The sequence below is a fragment of the Anolis sagrei genome, chromosome 5, assembly GCF_037176765.1.
Source record: "Anolis sagrei isolate rAnoSag1 chromosome 5, rAnoSag1.mat, whole genome shotgun sequence".
NCBI lineage: Eukaryota > Metazoa > Chordata > Lepidosauria > Squamata > Dactyloidae > Anolis > Anolis sagrei.
The window spans coordinates 17,329,929-17,345,793 of record NC_090025.1 but is presented as its reverse complement, the minus strand read 5'-3'; the positions used below and the strand labels follow the sequence as shown (position 1 = coordinate 17,345,793).

Sequence of the window (15,865 nt, the reverse complement as noted above, 5' to 3'; positions counted from 1 at the left end):
ACCTTTCAGTCAGCAGTCCTGCTGGCACAAGGATTTAACCCATTGCACCACCAGAGGCTCCTATCTCTCTTTAATGAATACAGTTATAAGCACACAAGTATTTAATAATAATTGTTCAAATGGTTCTCTGTACTTTGTGGTGTGTTTAAATTCTAGTTTGGAGGGAAGCTGGTCACGTTTGAAAATAGCAGGGCCCAGCAACAAGGGCCAGAACATCAGCAGCAGCCGCCGCATTATCATGTGTACGTGAGTCAAGTTGTCACTGAGAAGGAGTTCCTGAGCCGTTCTGATCAGCTGCAGGAGGCCGTCCAAGCCGAAGCCTTCATCAACTACTGTCAGAAGAAAATCGATGCCGCCAGGAATGACTTTGAGAAAAACGTGTGGTCTTTCTTGAAGGTAATTTTAGAGCTTGTTTGTGTATTAAAGGTTCCCACCATCTTAAAAACCAATACTGAACAGGATGTGGTGGTTTAGAAGCCTGTTTTGCTATATTTATCATTGGTCTCAACGTAATGCATATACCAGACATGAGCAAACTTGGGCTCTCCAGGTGTTTTGGACTTGAATTCCCACAATTCCTAACAGCCAGACCCAAGTTTGCCCATGTATGGTATATACCAATCTATATATATAAATTTGTTAGGGGCATCCAACGAGGAAACAAAACTCAAAAACCCCCCAACGAAACTTAACCAAAATTCCCATGCCCATAACACAACCCACAAGGTACAAACATATCTACTCAAAATGAAAAACAACACAACAACACACTCACAAAACGGCAAAACAACAAAACTCAAAAATCCCCCAATGAAACTTAACCAAAATCCCCATGCCCATAACACAACCCACAAGGTACAAACATATCTACTCAAAATGAAAAACAACACAACAACACACTCACAAAACGGCAAAACAACAAAACTCAAAAATCCCCCAACGAAACTTAACCAAAATTCCCATGCTCATAACACAACCCACAAGGTACAAACATATCTACTCAAAATGAAAAACAACACAACAACACACTCACAAAACGGCAAAACAACTGAGCATGCGCATTGGCGCCCAGCCGCAAGTTCCCTGGTGCGCGCACATGGCCTTCCGGCCAATGTTCCCTCTGCGGAAACCATGCCCACTCCAAGCCCCGCCGCGCCGCTTCCCGCACACACACACCCCCTGCCGCACACACACACACAACCCCACACTCCATCACTCCCCCCGCCGCCGCACACACACACGCAACCCCACTCCCCCCCGCCGCCGCACACACACACGCAACCCCACGCTCCATCACTCCCCCCACTGCCGCACGCACACATGCAACCCCACTCCCCCCGCCGCCGCACACACACACACACGCAACCCCACGCTCCATCACTCCCCCCGCCACCGCACGCACACACGCAATCCCACTCCCCCGCCGCCGCACACACACACGCAACCCCACGCTCCATCACTCCCCCTGCCGCCGCATACACACACGCAACCCCACGCTCCATCACTCCCCCCGCCGCCGCATACACACACGCAACCCCACGCTCCATCACTCCCCTGCCCCAATCTTACCTCCTTTTACTTCACGCCACCTCCAAACCCCACCCCGCCCCTTCCCGCCCTGTCAAAATCTAGGAAAGACAGGAAGGAAGGAAAGAAGGACGAAAGAGAAAGGAAGGTAAAGAAAAAGGGGGAAGGAAGGAAAGTTAGAGAAAGAAGGAAGAAGAAAAGGAAAGAAAAGGAAAGATGGAAGGAAAGAAAAGAGAGACAGCAGAAAAGAAAGAAAAGGGGGGAAGGAAGGAAAGAGATAGAGAAAGAAGAGGAGAAGGAAAGATGGGAGGGAAGGAAGGAAGGAGGGAAAGAAGGAGAGAAAGAGGGAAGATTGGCCACAGCAACACATGGCGGGTAAAGGTTGTTATTTCTATTATTATTATGATGATGCTATTGTTCCTATGAGACCCTTTTAGGGGGAATGGGAGAGGTGTCAGGTCCCAGAGGCAATGCATTGCATTACTGTTATTGTTATGTTGGTGGTAAAATAAAAGGAAATAAAAAGTGAAAGAAGGAAGCAAACAGGGAGGGAAGAAAGGCAAAGGAAGAAAGGGGGAGGGAGTGAAGGAAAGAGAGAAGGATGAAACCAAGTAGTGAAAGAAGGAAAGAAAGAAAGAGGTAGAGAAGGAAGAAAGGAGAGGAAGGGGGAGGAAAAGGGGGAAGGAATAGGTAGGGACCTCTCTTTCATAATAGTCCAGATATCTACCTCAACTTTGATAAGTTTTACTATAGGCCACAGCAACGCGTGGCAGGGCACAGCTAGTACTTGTATATAATTAAACCTGATGTATGAGACAAGGGCAAATACTGGAGCCAAAATAATGGGATTTTGATATGAGACATGGATAAGCCAAGGGACATTCCACAAAAAGGGGATAGCACCATCCCCAATTCAAGATTCCCTGGCACCATGTGGGCACAATGTGCTTCTATTTTCCCGCCCAGACATTTGTTAGATTGGGGAGCGAATGAAAATGAAACTTTCTGACATTTCTCCTTTCTCCCAACTTTCAAAACAGGTGCATTTTGAAGAGGATTCACGTGGTAAATATCTGGAACTTTTAGGATACAAGAAAGATGATCTGGGGCAAAAGGTGAGTCAACTATTGTTGGCATATTGCATGCTTTTTAAAACACATATTTACGAAAACTCATGAGGTCCTGTTATGAGAGGCCTTTGCAATGTAGATGGGATGCATAAGTGTTTCCTATCACAAGTTAGAGATGTACAGTTCTCATAAAGTTTGAAGCCATGGAAAGCAATTTTATCCCATTTTTAACTGGATCAGTCATTAATCAGAAGTGGAATTGCATTAAAAAAATTAGAAAATTTATATTTGGAAGAGCAGCTATGAAGGAACTAGACATGATCCTGAAATATAAAGATATGTAAAGCAGTCTCCAAACTCTCCTGACATCCATTTGCTTCCTCTACTGAGTTGGAGAGGACCCTCAAGACACATCCATCTGTTTATTCCTTTTTGCAGATGCAACCAATCATTTTATTTTATCATTACTTACTGACTGTAAAGGGCTGGTTGGTTGGCTGTGGCTGGCAAAAGTAAAATGATTGGTTTTTAAACAGTTTATGTTCTCTTGGCTTTGCAAAAGTTGCTTATTGCTTTTCTGCCTTCTTTAGAGATCTTTGTAGATTCAATCGGTTTATTTTATATTTAGATGAAGACTGCTACAGACAGTTATTTTTGAGTCCTTCAGCCATTTTTTGGGTCCTTCAGCCATTTCGGCTAATGAGCAGCTTAGCGTTGTGGGAAATGCTAAGCTGCAATCTCTGCCATTGAGGGGCCTGGCCTTCACAAACTACAGTTACGATGGCTTTGATTAGCCACCACTTCCCTCCTTGCATTGTCGGCGGAAAGAATGAGATTTTAAAAATTCCCTTGCCTTTACCAAAGTTGCTTAATGGTTGTGAAAATTAAAATAACCTTGGGAGACATCCGAACATTATAGAATATTTCCCAAAAAAAAAGGTAAGCGGTTCAAATTCGGATCCCCCCCCCCCCCCCCCCACCTTTCCTGCATGGTTGGAAACTGCATCGGATGTCCAAATTCGTATGTTTTTTTCTGAATTTTAGTCATTTCCGAACAAACCTACCCAACCCTAGTAAAAAGTTCTAAGATGTGATTTAGGGAAGAAATGTAGGAAAGACAATACTGTGTGCATTTTTGTTGCTTCTACTTTTTGTTTTGGGTTTTTCAGTCTTGTATAAAATCTCTTGTCAGTAATGCCCAGACGAAACAAGTTATATTTTTAAAATATGCAGTAACTCATGCCTGAGATTTAGAAAAAAGGAGCTGTATGTCGACTTGCCATTATGGCAGTTAGGGGCCTTGAAAGATTGTTTCTTTCTCCAAGAGAAATAGAGCAGTCTTCTTTCCTCCTTTCAGATTACTTCAGCTCTCCATAAAGAGAGTCTTCACAGCCGAGAACCAGATGAGGTAAGAACCTAAACATAGTCCTTTTGTCACGCAAATGCATTTGGAAACTGCCACTTTGTGTCTCTGGCAACCTGCATTGGTATGGAAATGCATGAATCATCTACGCTTGTCCTCACGTTAATTTTCAGTTTATAAATTCCACATCAGGCAGTAAAGGTTCATATTATTAAAAAGGAAAGAAATCAGCCTTTAAATTTATAAAAACCAAAGCCCTAATCCTTAAACCATGTTCTTGGGAAATAACTTCTCTTTGACCTAAGACTTACTATTTGTGTGTTTCTTTTTGTCTGTGTGTTTTTTACACAAGTGTGCTGTTGTCTCCACTGCTGTGTTTTATGCTGCTGATTTTCCCCCTAGTGATGTAATGCACCTCTCTATCTTCTCCAGTTTTCTGGAAACAGTGTCTCCACTTAGTTTCCATAAAAGCATTGAGTCCTCGTTTTGTAATTAATAAAAGCTTTTAAAACGAAGGCACATTAATCCCTGTTGTGCCACTTTGGAAGAAGAAGAAACCTAAGCAGCGCAGCTAAATCTGCAGAAGAAAGTACATCAAGAATCTGAGCCATGGTTTCATCTATCAGCTTTTCTTGCAGCAGACTGTCATTTCTAACACCTAAGTAGAAGCAGTAGTTTAAAAGTGGTTAATGGCATATGCTGTGAGTGAAGAATTCTGCTGGTTCAGATCTCACCTCAAACGCACATTTATAAAAATACTGGCAAGCCTGTGTTGTCCATGTCAGCCTATTATGAAAAGCCATATTTTCAAGAGATATGAACAAGCAGTAGCAAACCTTGGGGTTTCATATTGAATATCCTCTCTTTTTGCTGAGAGGAGATTGGGTGGGTTTTTTGTGTTTAATTATTGTTATTCTCAGTTCTAAGTTCAAACACAATAAATTGTGATAAGCTTTTGTTATGGTATTGTAGTAAACCAGCTTCAGTAATTATAATTTCCAGTTGAAACAAACTATAGCCACTTTGAGTCTCCTTCGCAGACAGAAAAGCAGGGTATAAATAAACATAATAATAAATCGTTATTGATGCTGACCATGGTTTGTCAGTTAAAATAATACAATAAACTATAGGTAAACTATAGGGAGCCCCCAGTAGCACAGCGGGTTAAACTGCTAAGCTGCTGAATTTGCTGACCAAAAGGTTGGCAGTTCTAATCCGGCGAGCGGGGTGAGCTCCTTCTGTTAGCCTCAGCACCTGCCAACCTATCAGTTCGAAAATGTGCAAATGTGAGTTAATCAATAGGTACCGCTCTGGCAGGAAGGTAACGGCGCTCCATGCAGTCATGCTCACCACATGACCTTGGAGGTGTCTATGGACAATGCTGGCTCCGCAACTTAGAAACTGAGATGAGCACTTCCTCCCAGAGTTGGACACAACTAGACTTAATGTCAAAGGGAAACCTTTACCTTTACTTGGCTCTTCAATCAAGCCTTTGAGAATATTTAGCCCCTAGTTGTCCTACATAGTAGTTGCACATCCTGCACTTTTCCCCATGCCCTCTCTCCATTACTAGAGCTGGCACTTATTTTATTCCAATGTTTACAGCCCGGCCATGGTGCCAGTAATTCATTGCCATGGTTAGAGGATTGCATGTTGATTGAATCTGAATTGATGTTTTAATATGTGCATTTGTTTCATTGTATTTTATATTGTGTTCACTTTTATGTTTGTTTTAGGCACTTTTTGCCGTCTGTAAGCCACCCGAGTCCCTTCAGGGGAAGCCGGCAGGATATAAGAATAAAATAATAATAGTAGTAGTAGTAGTAGTAGTAGTAGTAGCTTCCAAACTTAGCTATGCAAGTAAAAAGGAAAGAATGGATTATATGCACAGCACCAGACCTCACTGCATCTTCTTTGTACTTGTCCTTGTTTTGCTGAAATGATGTTGAACATAATGTGTGGATATGTCAATTTTGTCAACATGAGTCCAGGCAGATCTGTCTGTGGGAATGAGATGTGAGGTTTATGTTCCAGAGTTACTCTATGGATTACCAGTGTAAATGTTTTGAAATGCTTTCACAACTTTAAAATGCTGGTTTAAACTTATGTTTGTGTTGCATTCCTCATGAGTTTAGAATGGTAGCAAGTTGAGCAGGGAACTGTTTGATCATTCACTAAAGGTTTGCTGGTGTTTTCTTTCCTCTCTTTGTGCCCCATTAGTCCCATCTTGCTCTTCCGTTGCAACTTGAGCCTCCCTTCTCCCCTTTTTAGGATGCATGCCATTTTCTCTAAATTCTGTAGCAGTTCTTGGGTTCTTTGTTTTAACTTCATACTTCTGTGATGCATTTTTGCTAAATGCATCCCAAGGTGGCTTACAATAAAGCTAGAAGCACAATTGTAAAAAGCAACAAGAAATGAAAAATTTCACAGTCTCATGCAGAGAAAGTAGCAAGATTGTCTTTACAATCTACTGAAAAGTTACGAAGGACAACACAGACCTCTTGAGGGAGACTATTCCAGCGCCTTAACATAATCACCAAAAAGTCCCTGTCCTGTATACCAGGAACGAAATGTCAGAAAGCGGAAGGGCACAGAAAAGTCTTAACTGAGTATCCTGATTATTGAGAAAAGGTATTGCAGATCCAGCTTGTGTCAGGAACTCTAGTTTCATTTGAGAAGACTGAGGAACTTTTGCCGCTCTGGATGTTGTTAGACTCTTTCCATCAGCAAGTCTGACTAATAGGGCTGTTGGGAGTGGATGTTTGCTATTATATGGAAGTCCAAAAGATCTTGATCAGACCACATCTGGTCTGGAAAACAAGCTCAATCAGGAGTGGCTTAAAGAGCTGGGCATGTTGAACCTGAAAAAGAGAAGGCTGAGAGGAGACATGTTGACCATGTATAAATATGTGAGAGGAAGTCATAGAGAGGAGGGAGCAAGCTTGTTTTCTGCTGCCCTGGAAACTAGGACACGGAACAATGGCTTCAAACCACAGGAAAGGAGATTCCATCTGAACATTAGGAAGAACTTCTTGACTGTGAAAGCTGTTCAGCAGTGGAACTCTCCCTCTGCCCCGGAGTGTGATGGAGGCTCCTTCTTTGGAGGCTTTTAAGCAGAGGCTGGATGACCATCTGTCAGGGGTGCTTTGAATGTGATTTTCCTGCTTCTTGGCAGAATGGGGTTGGACTGGATGGCCCACAAGGTCTCTTCCAACTCATTCTATGATTCTATCCCCAGCCTTGATCTGCCCCTGAATTTATATAGGCCACCATAATTTTGTTCCAGTCGCATATTGTGATTGTTGAGACTTCTTGTCTTCTATTGAAACAACTTGAACACAGCAGTGTTTATCCATGATGACCGAGTGGCCCACACAAATCCTTCTCTGTTTTTTCTTGACTCTTTGTACAGCCATTTAAATAAATGAAATTTACTCTGCCATTAAGTTATCCTCCTTTCTCCTGAACTAATCTGGAGATCAGGCAAGTAGTTCTCCCAGGATCTACGAGTCACGAAGTATTTCTTCCCTGCCTGCTGCCCCAGTGGGGTTGCCTCCCACGCATTCACTTGTCAGCACAGCTGTGGAGCACTCACATACAGTCATGTATTTTGACAGGTGTTAGTCACGCTGTGTGAGACAATTTAGAAAGAGAAGTGAAGGAAGGAAGGATTGTGCTTATTCCTACTGTAGCCGTAGGTTTACTAACATGGGAACTTGGGGAAAATATGGTGCTATTGGGATTTGCTTAACTGCACTGCTCTCTCTCTCTCTCTCTAAATTGCTGAAACATTCTTTTTTCATCTCTGAGAAAGGCTCTTGAGGCATTTGACCAGTCTGCACAAAGTGATGGTGAAGAGGGCCTGGCGGCTAAGGATCAGCACTTGGGAGAGGTATTAATTTGCTTCTGCACTTAATGGCTGCACAAGGAGATGCTTTTTCATCATCTCCTAGCTCTCAATTGCACTTGAATGTCTGTATACAGGTAATATAGATGTGAACAGGCATACCCCATTGGATATACATACATTTATATGTATCAGCAACTAGGAATTTACTGTCTGGTAGGATCTCAAAATTATCTCCATGATTCTCCTCTTTGAGAAGTGAACATTTATAGCCAGATCTCTGATACAAACCTAAGCTTCCCTCCTTAAAAGTTGCCTGTAATGAGCTGGGATTTCACGTATTGTCTACTGCATTGTTAGAGATGATATAATAAGGTGCCATTGGAAAATAGACTATGCAAATAGTCATGTTGACGGCATTGTGGATTACATGCTAAACTCTCCCCTGTATAGTGCCCCCAGAAAAAGATTTCTGAAATCCTGCCTGACAAATGGAGGTAGTAAATCTCTTATAAATTTGTTCATTTTTTCCTGAGTGATTTCAATGATCTTGTTTTGGCAGCAAAAAAGATCGGAAAGAGAGTTAGATGAAATTGCCATATTTTGCCACAGGGATTCAAAGTATTGATTTGATTTTCATGTTGGCAACTTGGAAATGTATCTAGAACTTTGAAATGTTTAATCTCTTATTTATACAAGCCTGATAATAACTGTGGTTGCTGTCTTTTGGACATTTTAGTTTTTACTGTTCTGTTTATTTTAAAACTCTTTTGTCATGGCATTCAGCTAGTAGAATAAAACATTTACTATGGATCTGCGGTGGTGCAATGGGTTAAACCCTTGTGCCAGCTGGACTGCTGACTTGAAGGTCGGTGGTTCGAATCTCTGAGACGGGGTGAGCTTCCACCTGTCAGCTCCAGTATCCCTTACGGGAACGTGAGAAAAGCCTCCCATAGGATGGTAAAACATTCGGGCATCCCCTGGGTGATGTCCTTGCAGGCAGCCAATTCTCTCACTCCAGAAGCAACTTGCAGTTTCTCGAGTTGCTTCTGACACGATAAAAAACAGGAATATAGGGGTGTGCTATGTCATGTCTCTGTGCATTTGAGACTAAAAACTATTGAGATGCTCTTATACCAAGAAAAAAAAAGTAAAACTTTATAGCATGAGCAACTATTCCAGTCACCCAAAATTTCCTCTTTGTGTCCTGGAATGCTAGGACTGACTTTTTTGTGTAGCTTGCTTCCAAGTTCCACTTTTTGTAACTATGAGAAGCCATATGACACCAGGGGGCAGCAATGCAATAACATGGCTTTTCCTCTAACTCTGCTGCATTGGCTTGGAAAGAGATGTAGAGCTCCCAGGTTGCTCACTCTCAGGAGAAACAAGGTCGGATTGATAAAACAAAGGGCTGTGCTTCTCCATTACGTTCAGCAGAATGATCCAACTGGACTGTTTTTCCACTGGCCTGCCATTATGGTTCTTTGATACTGTATCTTATCAAACTCAGAAGGTCTAATTAAATGTCCCTGGTTGATTTTGCATCAGTTGCTCTGCAAGGATGCTTCACCTTCAGAGAAAGCAAGACTGTCTTTCAGTTTTACATTCTGGCCTCAAAATTTAGGGATTCCCAGTTGTAAACCTGGGATATGGATTGTATTACTTTCTTATCTTCCTTCAAAAGGAAGCACTGGATAGTTTCGGGCATTCTTCAAAATATCTGGATATTTTAATCTTTGTCTCCACTTTCCACTTAACCTATATACTCGAGTATAAAATGACCCAAATTTAAGCCAAGGCACTTAATTTTACTACAAAAACTGAGAAAACGTATTGACCCAAGTATAAGCCGAGGGTGGGAAACGCAGCAGCTACTAGTAAATTTCAAAATAAAAATAGATACCAATAAAATTACATTAATTGAGGCATCAGTAAGTTAAATGTTTACATAAAACTATACTTTAAGATAAGGCTGTCCAACTCTGATTCAACCATTATTCTAACCTTCAATGTAAATGTGGCTACGTATCCTTTCAATAATAATAGAGTAAAATCATAAATGTAATAAAAATAACAATAATAGAGTAAAATAATGTAAATGCAATAATAACAGTAATAATAGAGTAAAATAATAAATGTAATAAAAATAAAAATAATAGAGCAAAACAATGTAAATGTAATAATAACAGTAATAATAGAGTAAAATAATAAATGTAATAAAAATAAAAAATAATAGAGCAAAACAATGTAAATGTAATAATAACAGTAATAATAGAGTAAAATAATAATGTAATAACAATAGAGTAAAATAATAATAATAATAATAATAATAATAATAATAAATATAGTAAAATAATAAATAACTTTGACTCAAGTATAAGGGGGCTTTTTCAGCCTAAGAAAAGACTGAAAAACTCGGCTTATACTCAAGTATATATGGTATTTTGGAAATGGGTGGCTTTGTAAGTTTCTTTACATGATTATTTGACAACTGTGCAATTAGCTGAATGACTAACAATCCAATTGTATGCCTGTTTCATTAAATATAAATCCCACAGAGTTCACCGGAATATATTCTAAGATAAGCATGCGTAGGATTGCAAGCCTAAATATGTACCCTTTTTGCGAGTACGACTTACTGCGAAAGAATAGGATACAAGGAATTACATTGATTTGGCACTTCATAATCTGTGTACAATAGTCGTAGCACTCTCCTTTCTGTAAGTGAGCAGTTTCTTAGGAAAATGACACATTGAAAGCACATCTCAGCTTCTCAGTGCCAGCTGTGTGCATTCTGCTGTAATTAAAAGAAAAACTAAAGTACATTAATTCTTTCTCCTTATCAGAAGACAGAAAACGAGACTGATGCCCTGCCATCCACAAAAGAAACATTTAACATTTCCGTCACCGGAGGTAAAGATAACAACAAAAACACATTTTTTTGCAGAGTATTCCAATTGCTTTGAAAGTTTAGATTTTTTTTTTTGTTTTGTAAGGCTGCAGTGGTGATCATCAGTATATGTTTGTATTTCCCTTGGTGCAGATATTGACGGCTTAATCACGCAGGCTTTGCTGACAGGGAACTTTGAGAGTGCTGTTGACCTCTGCCTCCATGACAATCGCATGGCTGATGCCATCATACTGGCTATAGCTGGCGGCCAGGAGCTGCTGTCCAGGACGCAGAAGAAATACTTTGCAAAGACACGAGGCAAAATTACCAGGGTATGTAGGTTTATGTAGTCACAACTCCCTCGTTTTATTTATGGGCATCCAGAAGAAGCAGATAATACAGAGTTCAGAGAAGCAAGTGTATTTATTTTGCACCAAGACAGGAAAGTAGAAAGCTTTCAGATCATTAATCCAGTACTGTCAATCTTGTCTTAACTACAAACACGCTCTCATTTTTTTCAAGCAGGATTCTTTCTCAGCCCTATCTGGAGCTCTCATGTATTCCCCAGTGGCGTTAAGTTCAAAGACTAATCAGACCTGACCTTCATTACGTCTGAAATCAGATGGGATTAACTGTGTTCAGTGTGAAATGGTGGAACTGATATATTAACATAAGATCAATTTGAATTTGGGGAGATATACAGTGAATTCAAATTATGGTCATTCCTCACACAAAAGAACCACTCAGGAGTTTGCTGCCAGATGGTTAGTTTAAGCACATGCACCTGTCACCAGTCACTGCACAGTGATCTCCCCCTTCTGCCTTCGCCACAATTAATATCGGTGACAGAGCATTACTTAATTAGAATCAAGACAAAGCAGAGGAGCTCACTGTGGGGACAGAGCATGAAATGCTTGTTTTTTTTCCTCTCAATTTTTTAGCCACTTCTTGCTCGATTGATCTCATTTATATGGGCACGAGGAGATGTCTGGTCAAACCATTAATATGCAAGAGTTCATGGTCTAAAACTAAACGTGCTTCTGAAATAATAGGCTGACCTTTGTGTGAATTTATGTAGATTTTTACAAACTGAAAGTCATATAAATCCATTTTTTAAACACCACATTGCAATGCTGGGTCCTCGCAGGGTGTTAAAAAAGATGCAGTCAAAATGTGACCTTCAACATGTGCTACAAAGTAGTACACTCCTTTTTGCTAATGATCTACCACCAGAGGTGGCTCTAGGTAATTTTCAACTGTAAGCAAACAGTATTTGCCCCCCCCCCCAACCAATCACTGATATATATTTTCTGTTCGTCGTGGGAGTTCTGTGTGCCATATTTGGTTCAATTCCATCATTGGTGGAGTTCAGAATGCTCTTTGATTGTAGGTGAACTACAATTCGCATATGTCAAGGTCTATTTTCCCCCAAGAGCGCCTCAAGAGCGCCCCTGGGCAAAATCAACTATACTGCAAATGCTTACTTTGCGTAATGGGTTGAGCCGCCCCTGTCTACCACCCTTCCATTTTGCTGCATACATGGGCCAAACCCTGACATACTGCAATCAAAATGAACCATGGTCATCACACTAATGTATTAGTAGTAACAGTGTCTTTTATGCTTAGGAAAACACTGCTCAATCCTATTTTATAGTCAGATTTTCATTTGTTAAGATTTTGTGTTTTTCTTGCCCAGAATCCTGACTTGATTGTTTTAAAGCAACAGTAACATCATATCAAATTTGAGAAAAGCACACTTACTTGTGTATGCATCTTTTCCTTTCCTTTTTTAGCTCATCACCGCAGTTGTGACTAAGAACTGGAAGGAGATTGTACAATCTTGTGATCTTCAAAACTGGCGAGAGGCTTTAGCTGCCATGTTGACATATGCCAGGCCAGATGAATTTGCTTCTCTATGTGGTAAAGAAAAAGGACACAAGTTTAATTTAAATACAAAGTCTTGTTTTATGTCAGTGAAATAATTTCACTCTTTCATTTCTTCAATTTATATTCTGCTTTGCTCCAAGCGTGAGGCCTCAAGCAGCTCATATACATGGGCACGTCCCATTTCGAAAATTAGCCCCCTTATTTAAGGCACTTGAGATCTAGTTTGTCAGCATGGAAACAGTGGTGTAGTTGTTATATTGTACACATCACCAAATATAACCTTGTCTCAGCTTGTTTCAGTATTCGACTATTCTATGGCAGAAAGCAGTATTAATATTGGAAGCAGGCCATTCAGAGAATGACATTATACTGTATATAGCCCTCCAGTTGTGTTGGGCCATAATTACTGGACCCTGGCCTGTTAGTGGGGGATGATAGGGTTTATTTGTTGGTGGAAGCAACCTTCTCAAGCCTCCTCTATGTGATGTTTGTCTGTTTTGTAATAATGTTTTATTAGTATGTCATTTTGTAACCTGAAGTATATGTCTTGTTTGTAGTTTGCAGTTACCTTGTCTCTATGTACTAAAGCAATGGGAGGGGCTGCGATCATGTGACTGACTCAGTGACGGTTTAGAACAGGGGTCCACAAACTTTAAACATAGGGCCAGGCCACAGTCCCTCAAACTGTTGGCGGGCCAGATTATAATTGGAAAAAAATGAATGAATTCCTATGCACACTGTACATATCTTATTTGTAGTGCAAAAAACACTTAAAAACGATAAAATAATTAAAATGAAGAACAATTTTTAACAAATATCAATTTATTAGTATTTCAATGGGAAATGTGGGCCTGCTTTTGGTTGATGAGATAGGATTGTTGTTGTGTGCTTTCAAGTCGTTTCAGACTTAGGTTGACGTGGAGAAGGCTGTTCTCTTAATTCCAATGGCAGCATAGCTTTGTAAGTCTTTAGAACTGTAGTTCAAAATGCATTCTTGTGAGAGTGTTCTCTACTCATTGTCTCCCTTTATTCACTCAATGCCATAGCTTTGAAAATCCTAGAATGCTTTATATTTTGAGAAATTATAGCCCCAACTCTTGAAAAGCAAGGTTCCTGTGTTCAACCAACAAGATAATCCAGGCCACCTTTCATTATCTCTTGATGCCCCTTCTTCTGACACCAGTGTATTAATTGGATCTGTTATAATTTTGCTCTAGATTCAGACTTAGTTGAGATAACGATGATGATGATGATGATGATGATGATAATAATAATAATAATAATAATAATAATAATAATATTGTATTTATAGGCTGGCACCATCTCCCCAAGGGGCCTTGGCGTGGCTAACATGAGGCCAAGCCCAACAATTAGAATCATAGAGTTGGAAGAGACCTCATGGGCCATCCAGTCCAACCTCCTGCCAAGAAGCAGGAATATTGCATCCAAAGTACCCCCGACAAATGACCATACAGCCTCTGTTTAAAAGCTTCCAAAGAAGGAGCCTCCACCACACTCCAGAGCAGAGAGTTCCACTGCTGAACGGCTCTCAGAGTCAGGAAGTTCTTCCTAATGTTCAGATGGAATCTCCTTTCTTGTAGTTTGAAGCCATGGTTTTGTGTCCTAGTCTCCAGGGAAGCAGAAAACAAGCTTGCTCCTTCCTCCCTGTGACTTCCTCTCACATATTTATACATGGCTATCATGTCTCCTCTCAGCCTTCTCTTCTTCAGGCTGAACATGCCCAGCTCTTTACGCTGCTCTTCATAGGGCTTATTCTCCAGACCCTTGATCATTTTAGTCGCCTTCCTCTGGACACATTCCAGCTTGTCAATATCTCTCTTCAATTGTGGTGCCCAGAATTGGACACAATATTCCAGGTGTGGTCTAACCAAGGCAGAATAGAGGGGTAGCATGACACTATGCTCCTATTGATGCAGGCCAAAATCCCATTGGCTTTTTTTTTTACAACAAAGCAAAAAGAATACAAACATACGATCATACATCAAATAAAATATAATAAAATATAACAAAAGAAAAAATAATACAAGATAAACACAGGATATAACATAAAATAACAAAAATTGATCAGAGTTGGCAGGGCCAATTACAAAGGATAAAATTGTAAAAAAGCCCTGGGTGAGATGAATAGGGTAGTATATCTGATGGGAGGTTCAGATGGAACAAACAATGGGGTTTAGTTTCACTAAAGGGTGAGATAAAGTGCATCGAAGGGCATTTTGTGCTGAGTTGGTCAACATATGGGGATTTGTTGTCTATTCCTCAAAGGCACACAGCCAGGTTTTTAGGCTCTTCTACCATCTACCATTTGAATAATCTGAAGATATGTTGTGGGCTTTTGCATCTGAATGCCCTTTCCTTCTGAATGCCCTTTTTACTACAACCATATCTTGCTACTTTATTCTGATTAGGCAAAAATAGGTTGTCTTATTTAGGTATTTCAGCAGACAGTAGTCAGGGAAAGCCATTCCATAAAGAGAAGAAGCAACTACATGAAGGCAGGAAAGTGCATTTTGATCAGCTGTTTTCAATAGTATTTCAGTGATTGGTTTTTATTGCGCCAGTTTATATTTAGCTTTTTTCTGTTTTTATTCCTCACTATAGATTTGTTGGGCTCTAGACTTGAAAGCGAAGGTGACAGCCTTTTGCAGACACAGGCTTGCCTGTGCTACATTTGTGCTGGAAATGTGGAGAAACTGGTTGCCTGCTGGACGAAAGCTCAGGATGGAAACAGTCCATTGTCTCTTCAGGTTTGTGTCATCCTTAGTTGATTCGCTTTAGCCTGGTACTAAGATTTTATTATTTCCATTTGGATAGAGCACGATAAAAAGTTTGGATGCAAACCATTGCTGTTCGATATTCCCAGTAGCTCATTCTTATCTTATAGACGGTTGTGTTGCTTTTGCTAAAGAAACGGCTACATCATTGGACTTGCTTTTTTATTCCTGCTAAATATCCAAGCATAGCGAGAAGGGGAATCCAGGGTTTCCCCAGCAGCCCTTAAGGTCTCATCGACACTGGAATCAACAGCCCCCACCTTTTGCTTTTGTATTGCACATCTGTTCCGTTCAGTATTAAGAACTTAATAAGAACAGCTTATGGACCGTTTGAGTGGGAGCAAAGCCCTGCCTAGTCCAGCAATCGCTTTCTTCCCAGATGCCATTGGGAAGCCCCAAAGCAAACAGCCCTGTCCTGTTGTTGAAGGTCGTTGATTTTCCAGCGCGAGGGAAATTATGTGAGCTACTTTGCTAATGACGTGACAC

At 40.5% G+C, this 15,865-nt stretch overlaps 1 protein-coding gene across 12 annotated transcripts in view; it reads left to right on the top strand.

Annotated features, from left to right (window-relative positions):
- SEC31A (SEC31 homolog A, COPII coat complex component) overlaps positions 1-15,865 on the top strand; it is a 68,750-nt gene that overhangs the window by 21,756 nt on the left and 31,129 nt on the right. For 11 of the 12 annotated variants that reach the window (XM_060779314.2, XM_060779326.2, XM_060779323.2 and 8 more), the window contains exons 11-18: positions 157-396; positions 2,568-2,642; positions 3,955-4,005; positions 7,775-7,852; positions 10,654-10,720; positions 10,851-11,029; positions 12,491-12,617; positions 15,207-15,352. In XM_060779314.2, coding sequence (XP_060635297.2) covers positions 157-396; positions 2,568-2,642; positions 3,955-4,005; positions 7,775-7,852; positions 10,654-10,720; positions 10,851-11,029; positions 12,491-12,617; positions 15,207-15,352 — 963 coding nt within the window. The remainder of the gene's footprint in view (positions 1-156; positions 397-2,567; positions 2,643-3,954; positions 4,006-7,774; positions 7,853-10,653; positions 10,721-10,850; positions 11,030-12,490; positions 12,618-15,206; positions 15,353-15,865) is intronic. The other variant, XM_060779318.2, reaches the window with a different exon arrangement.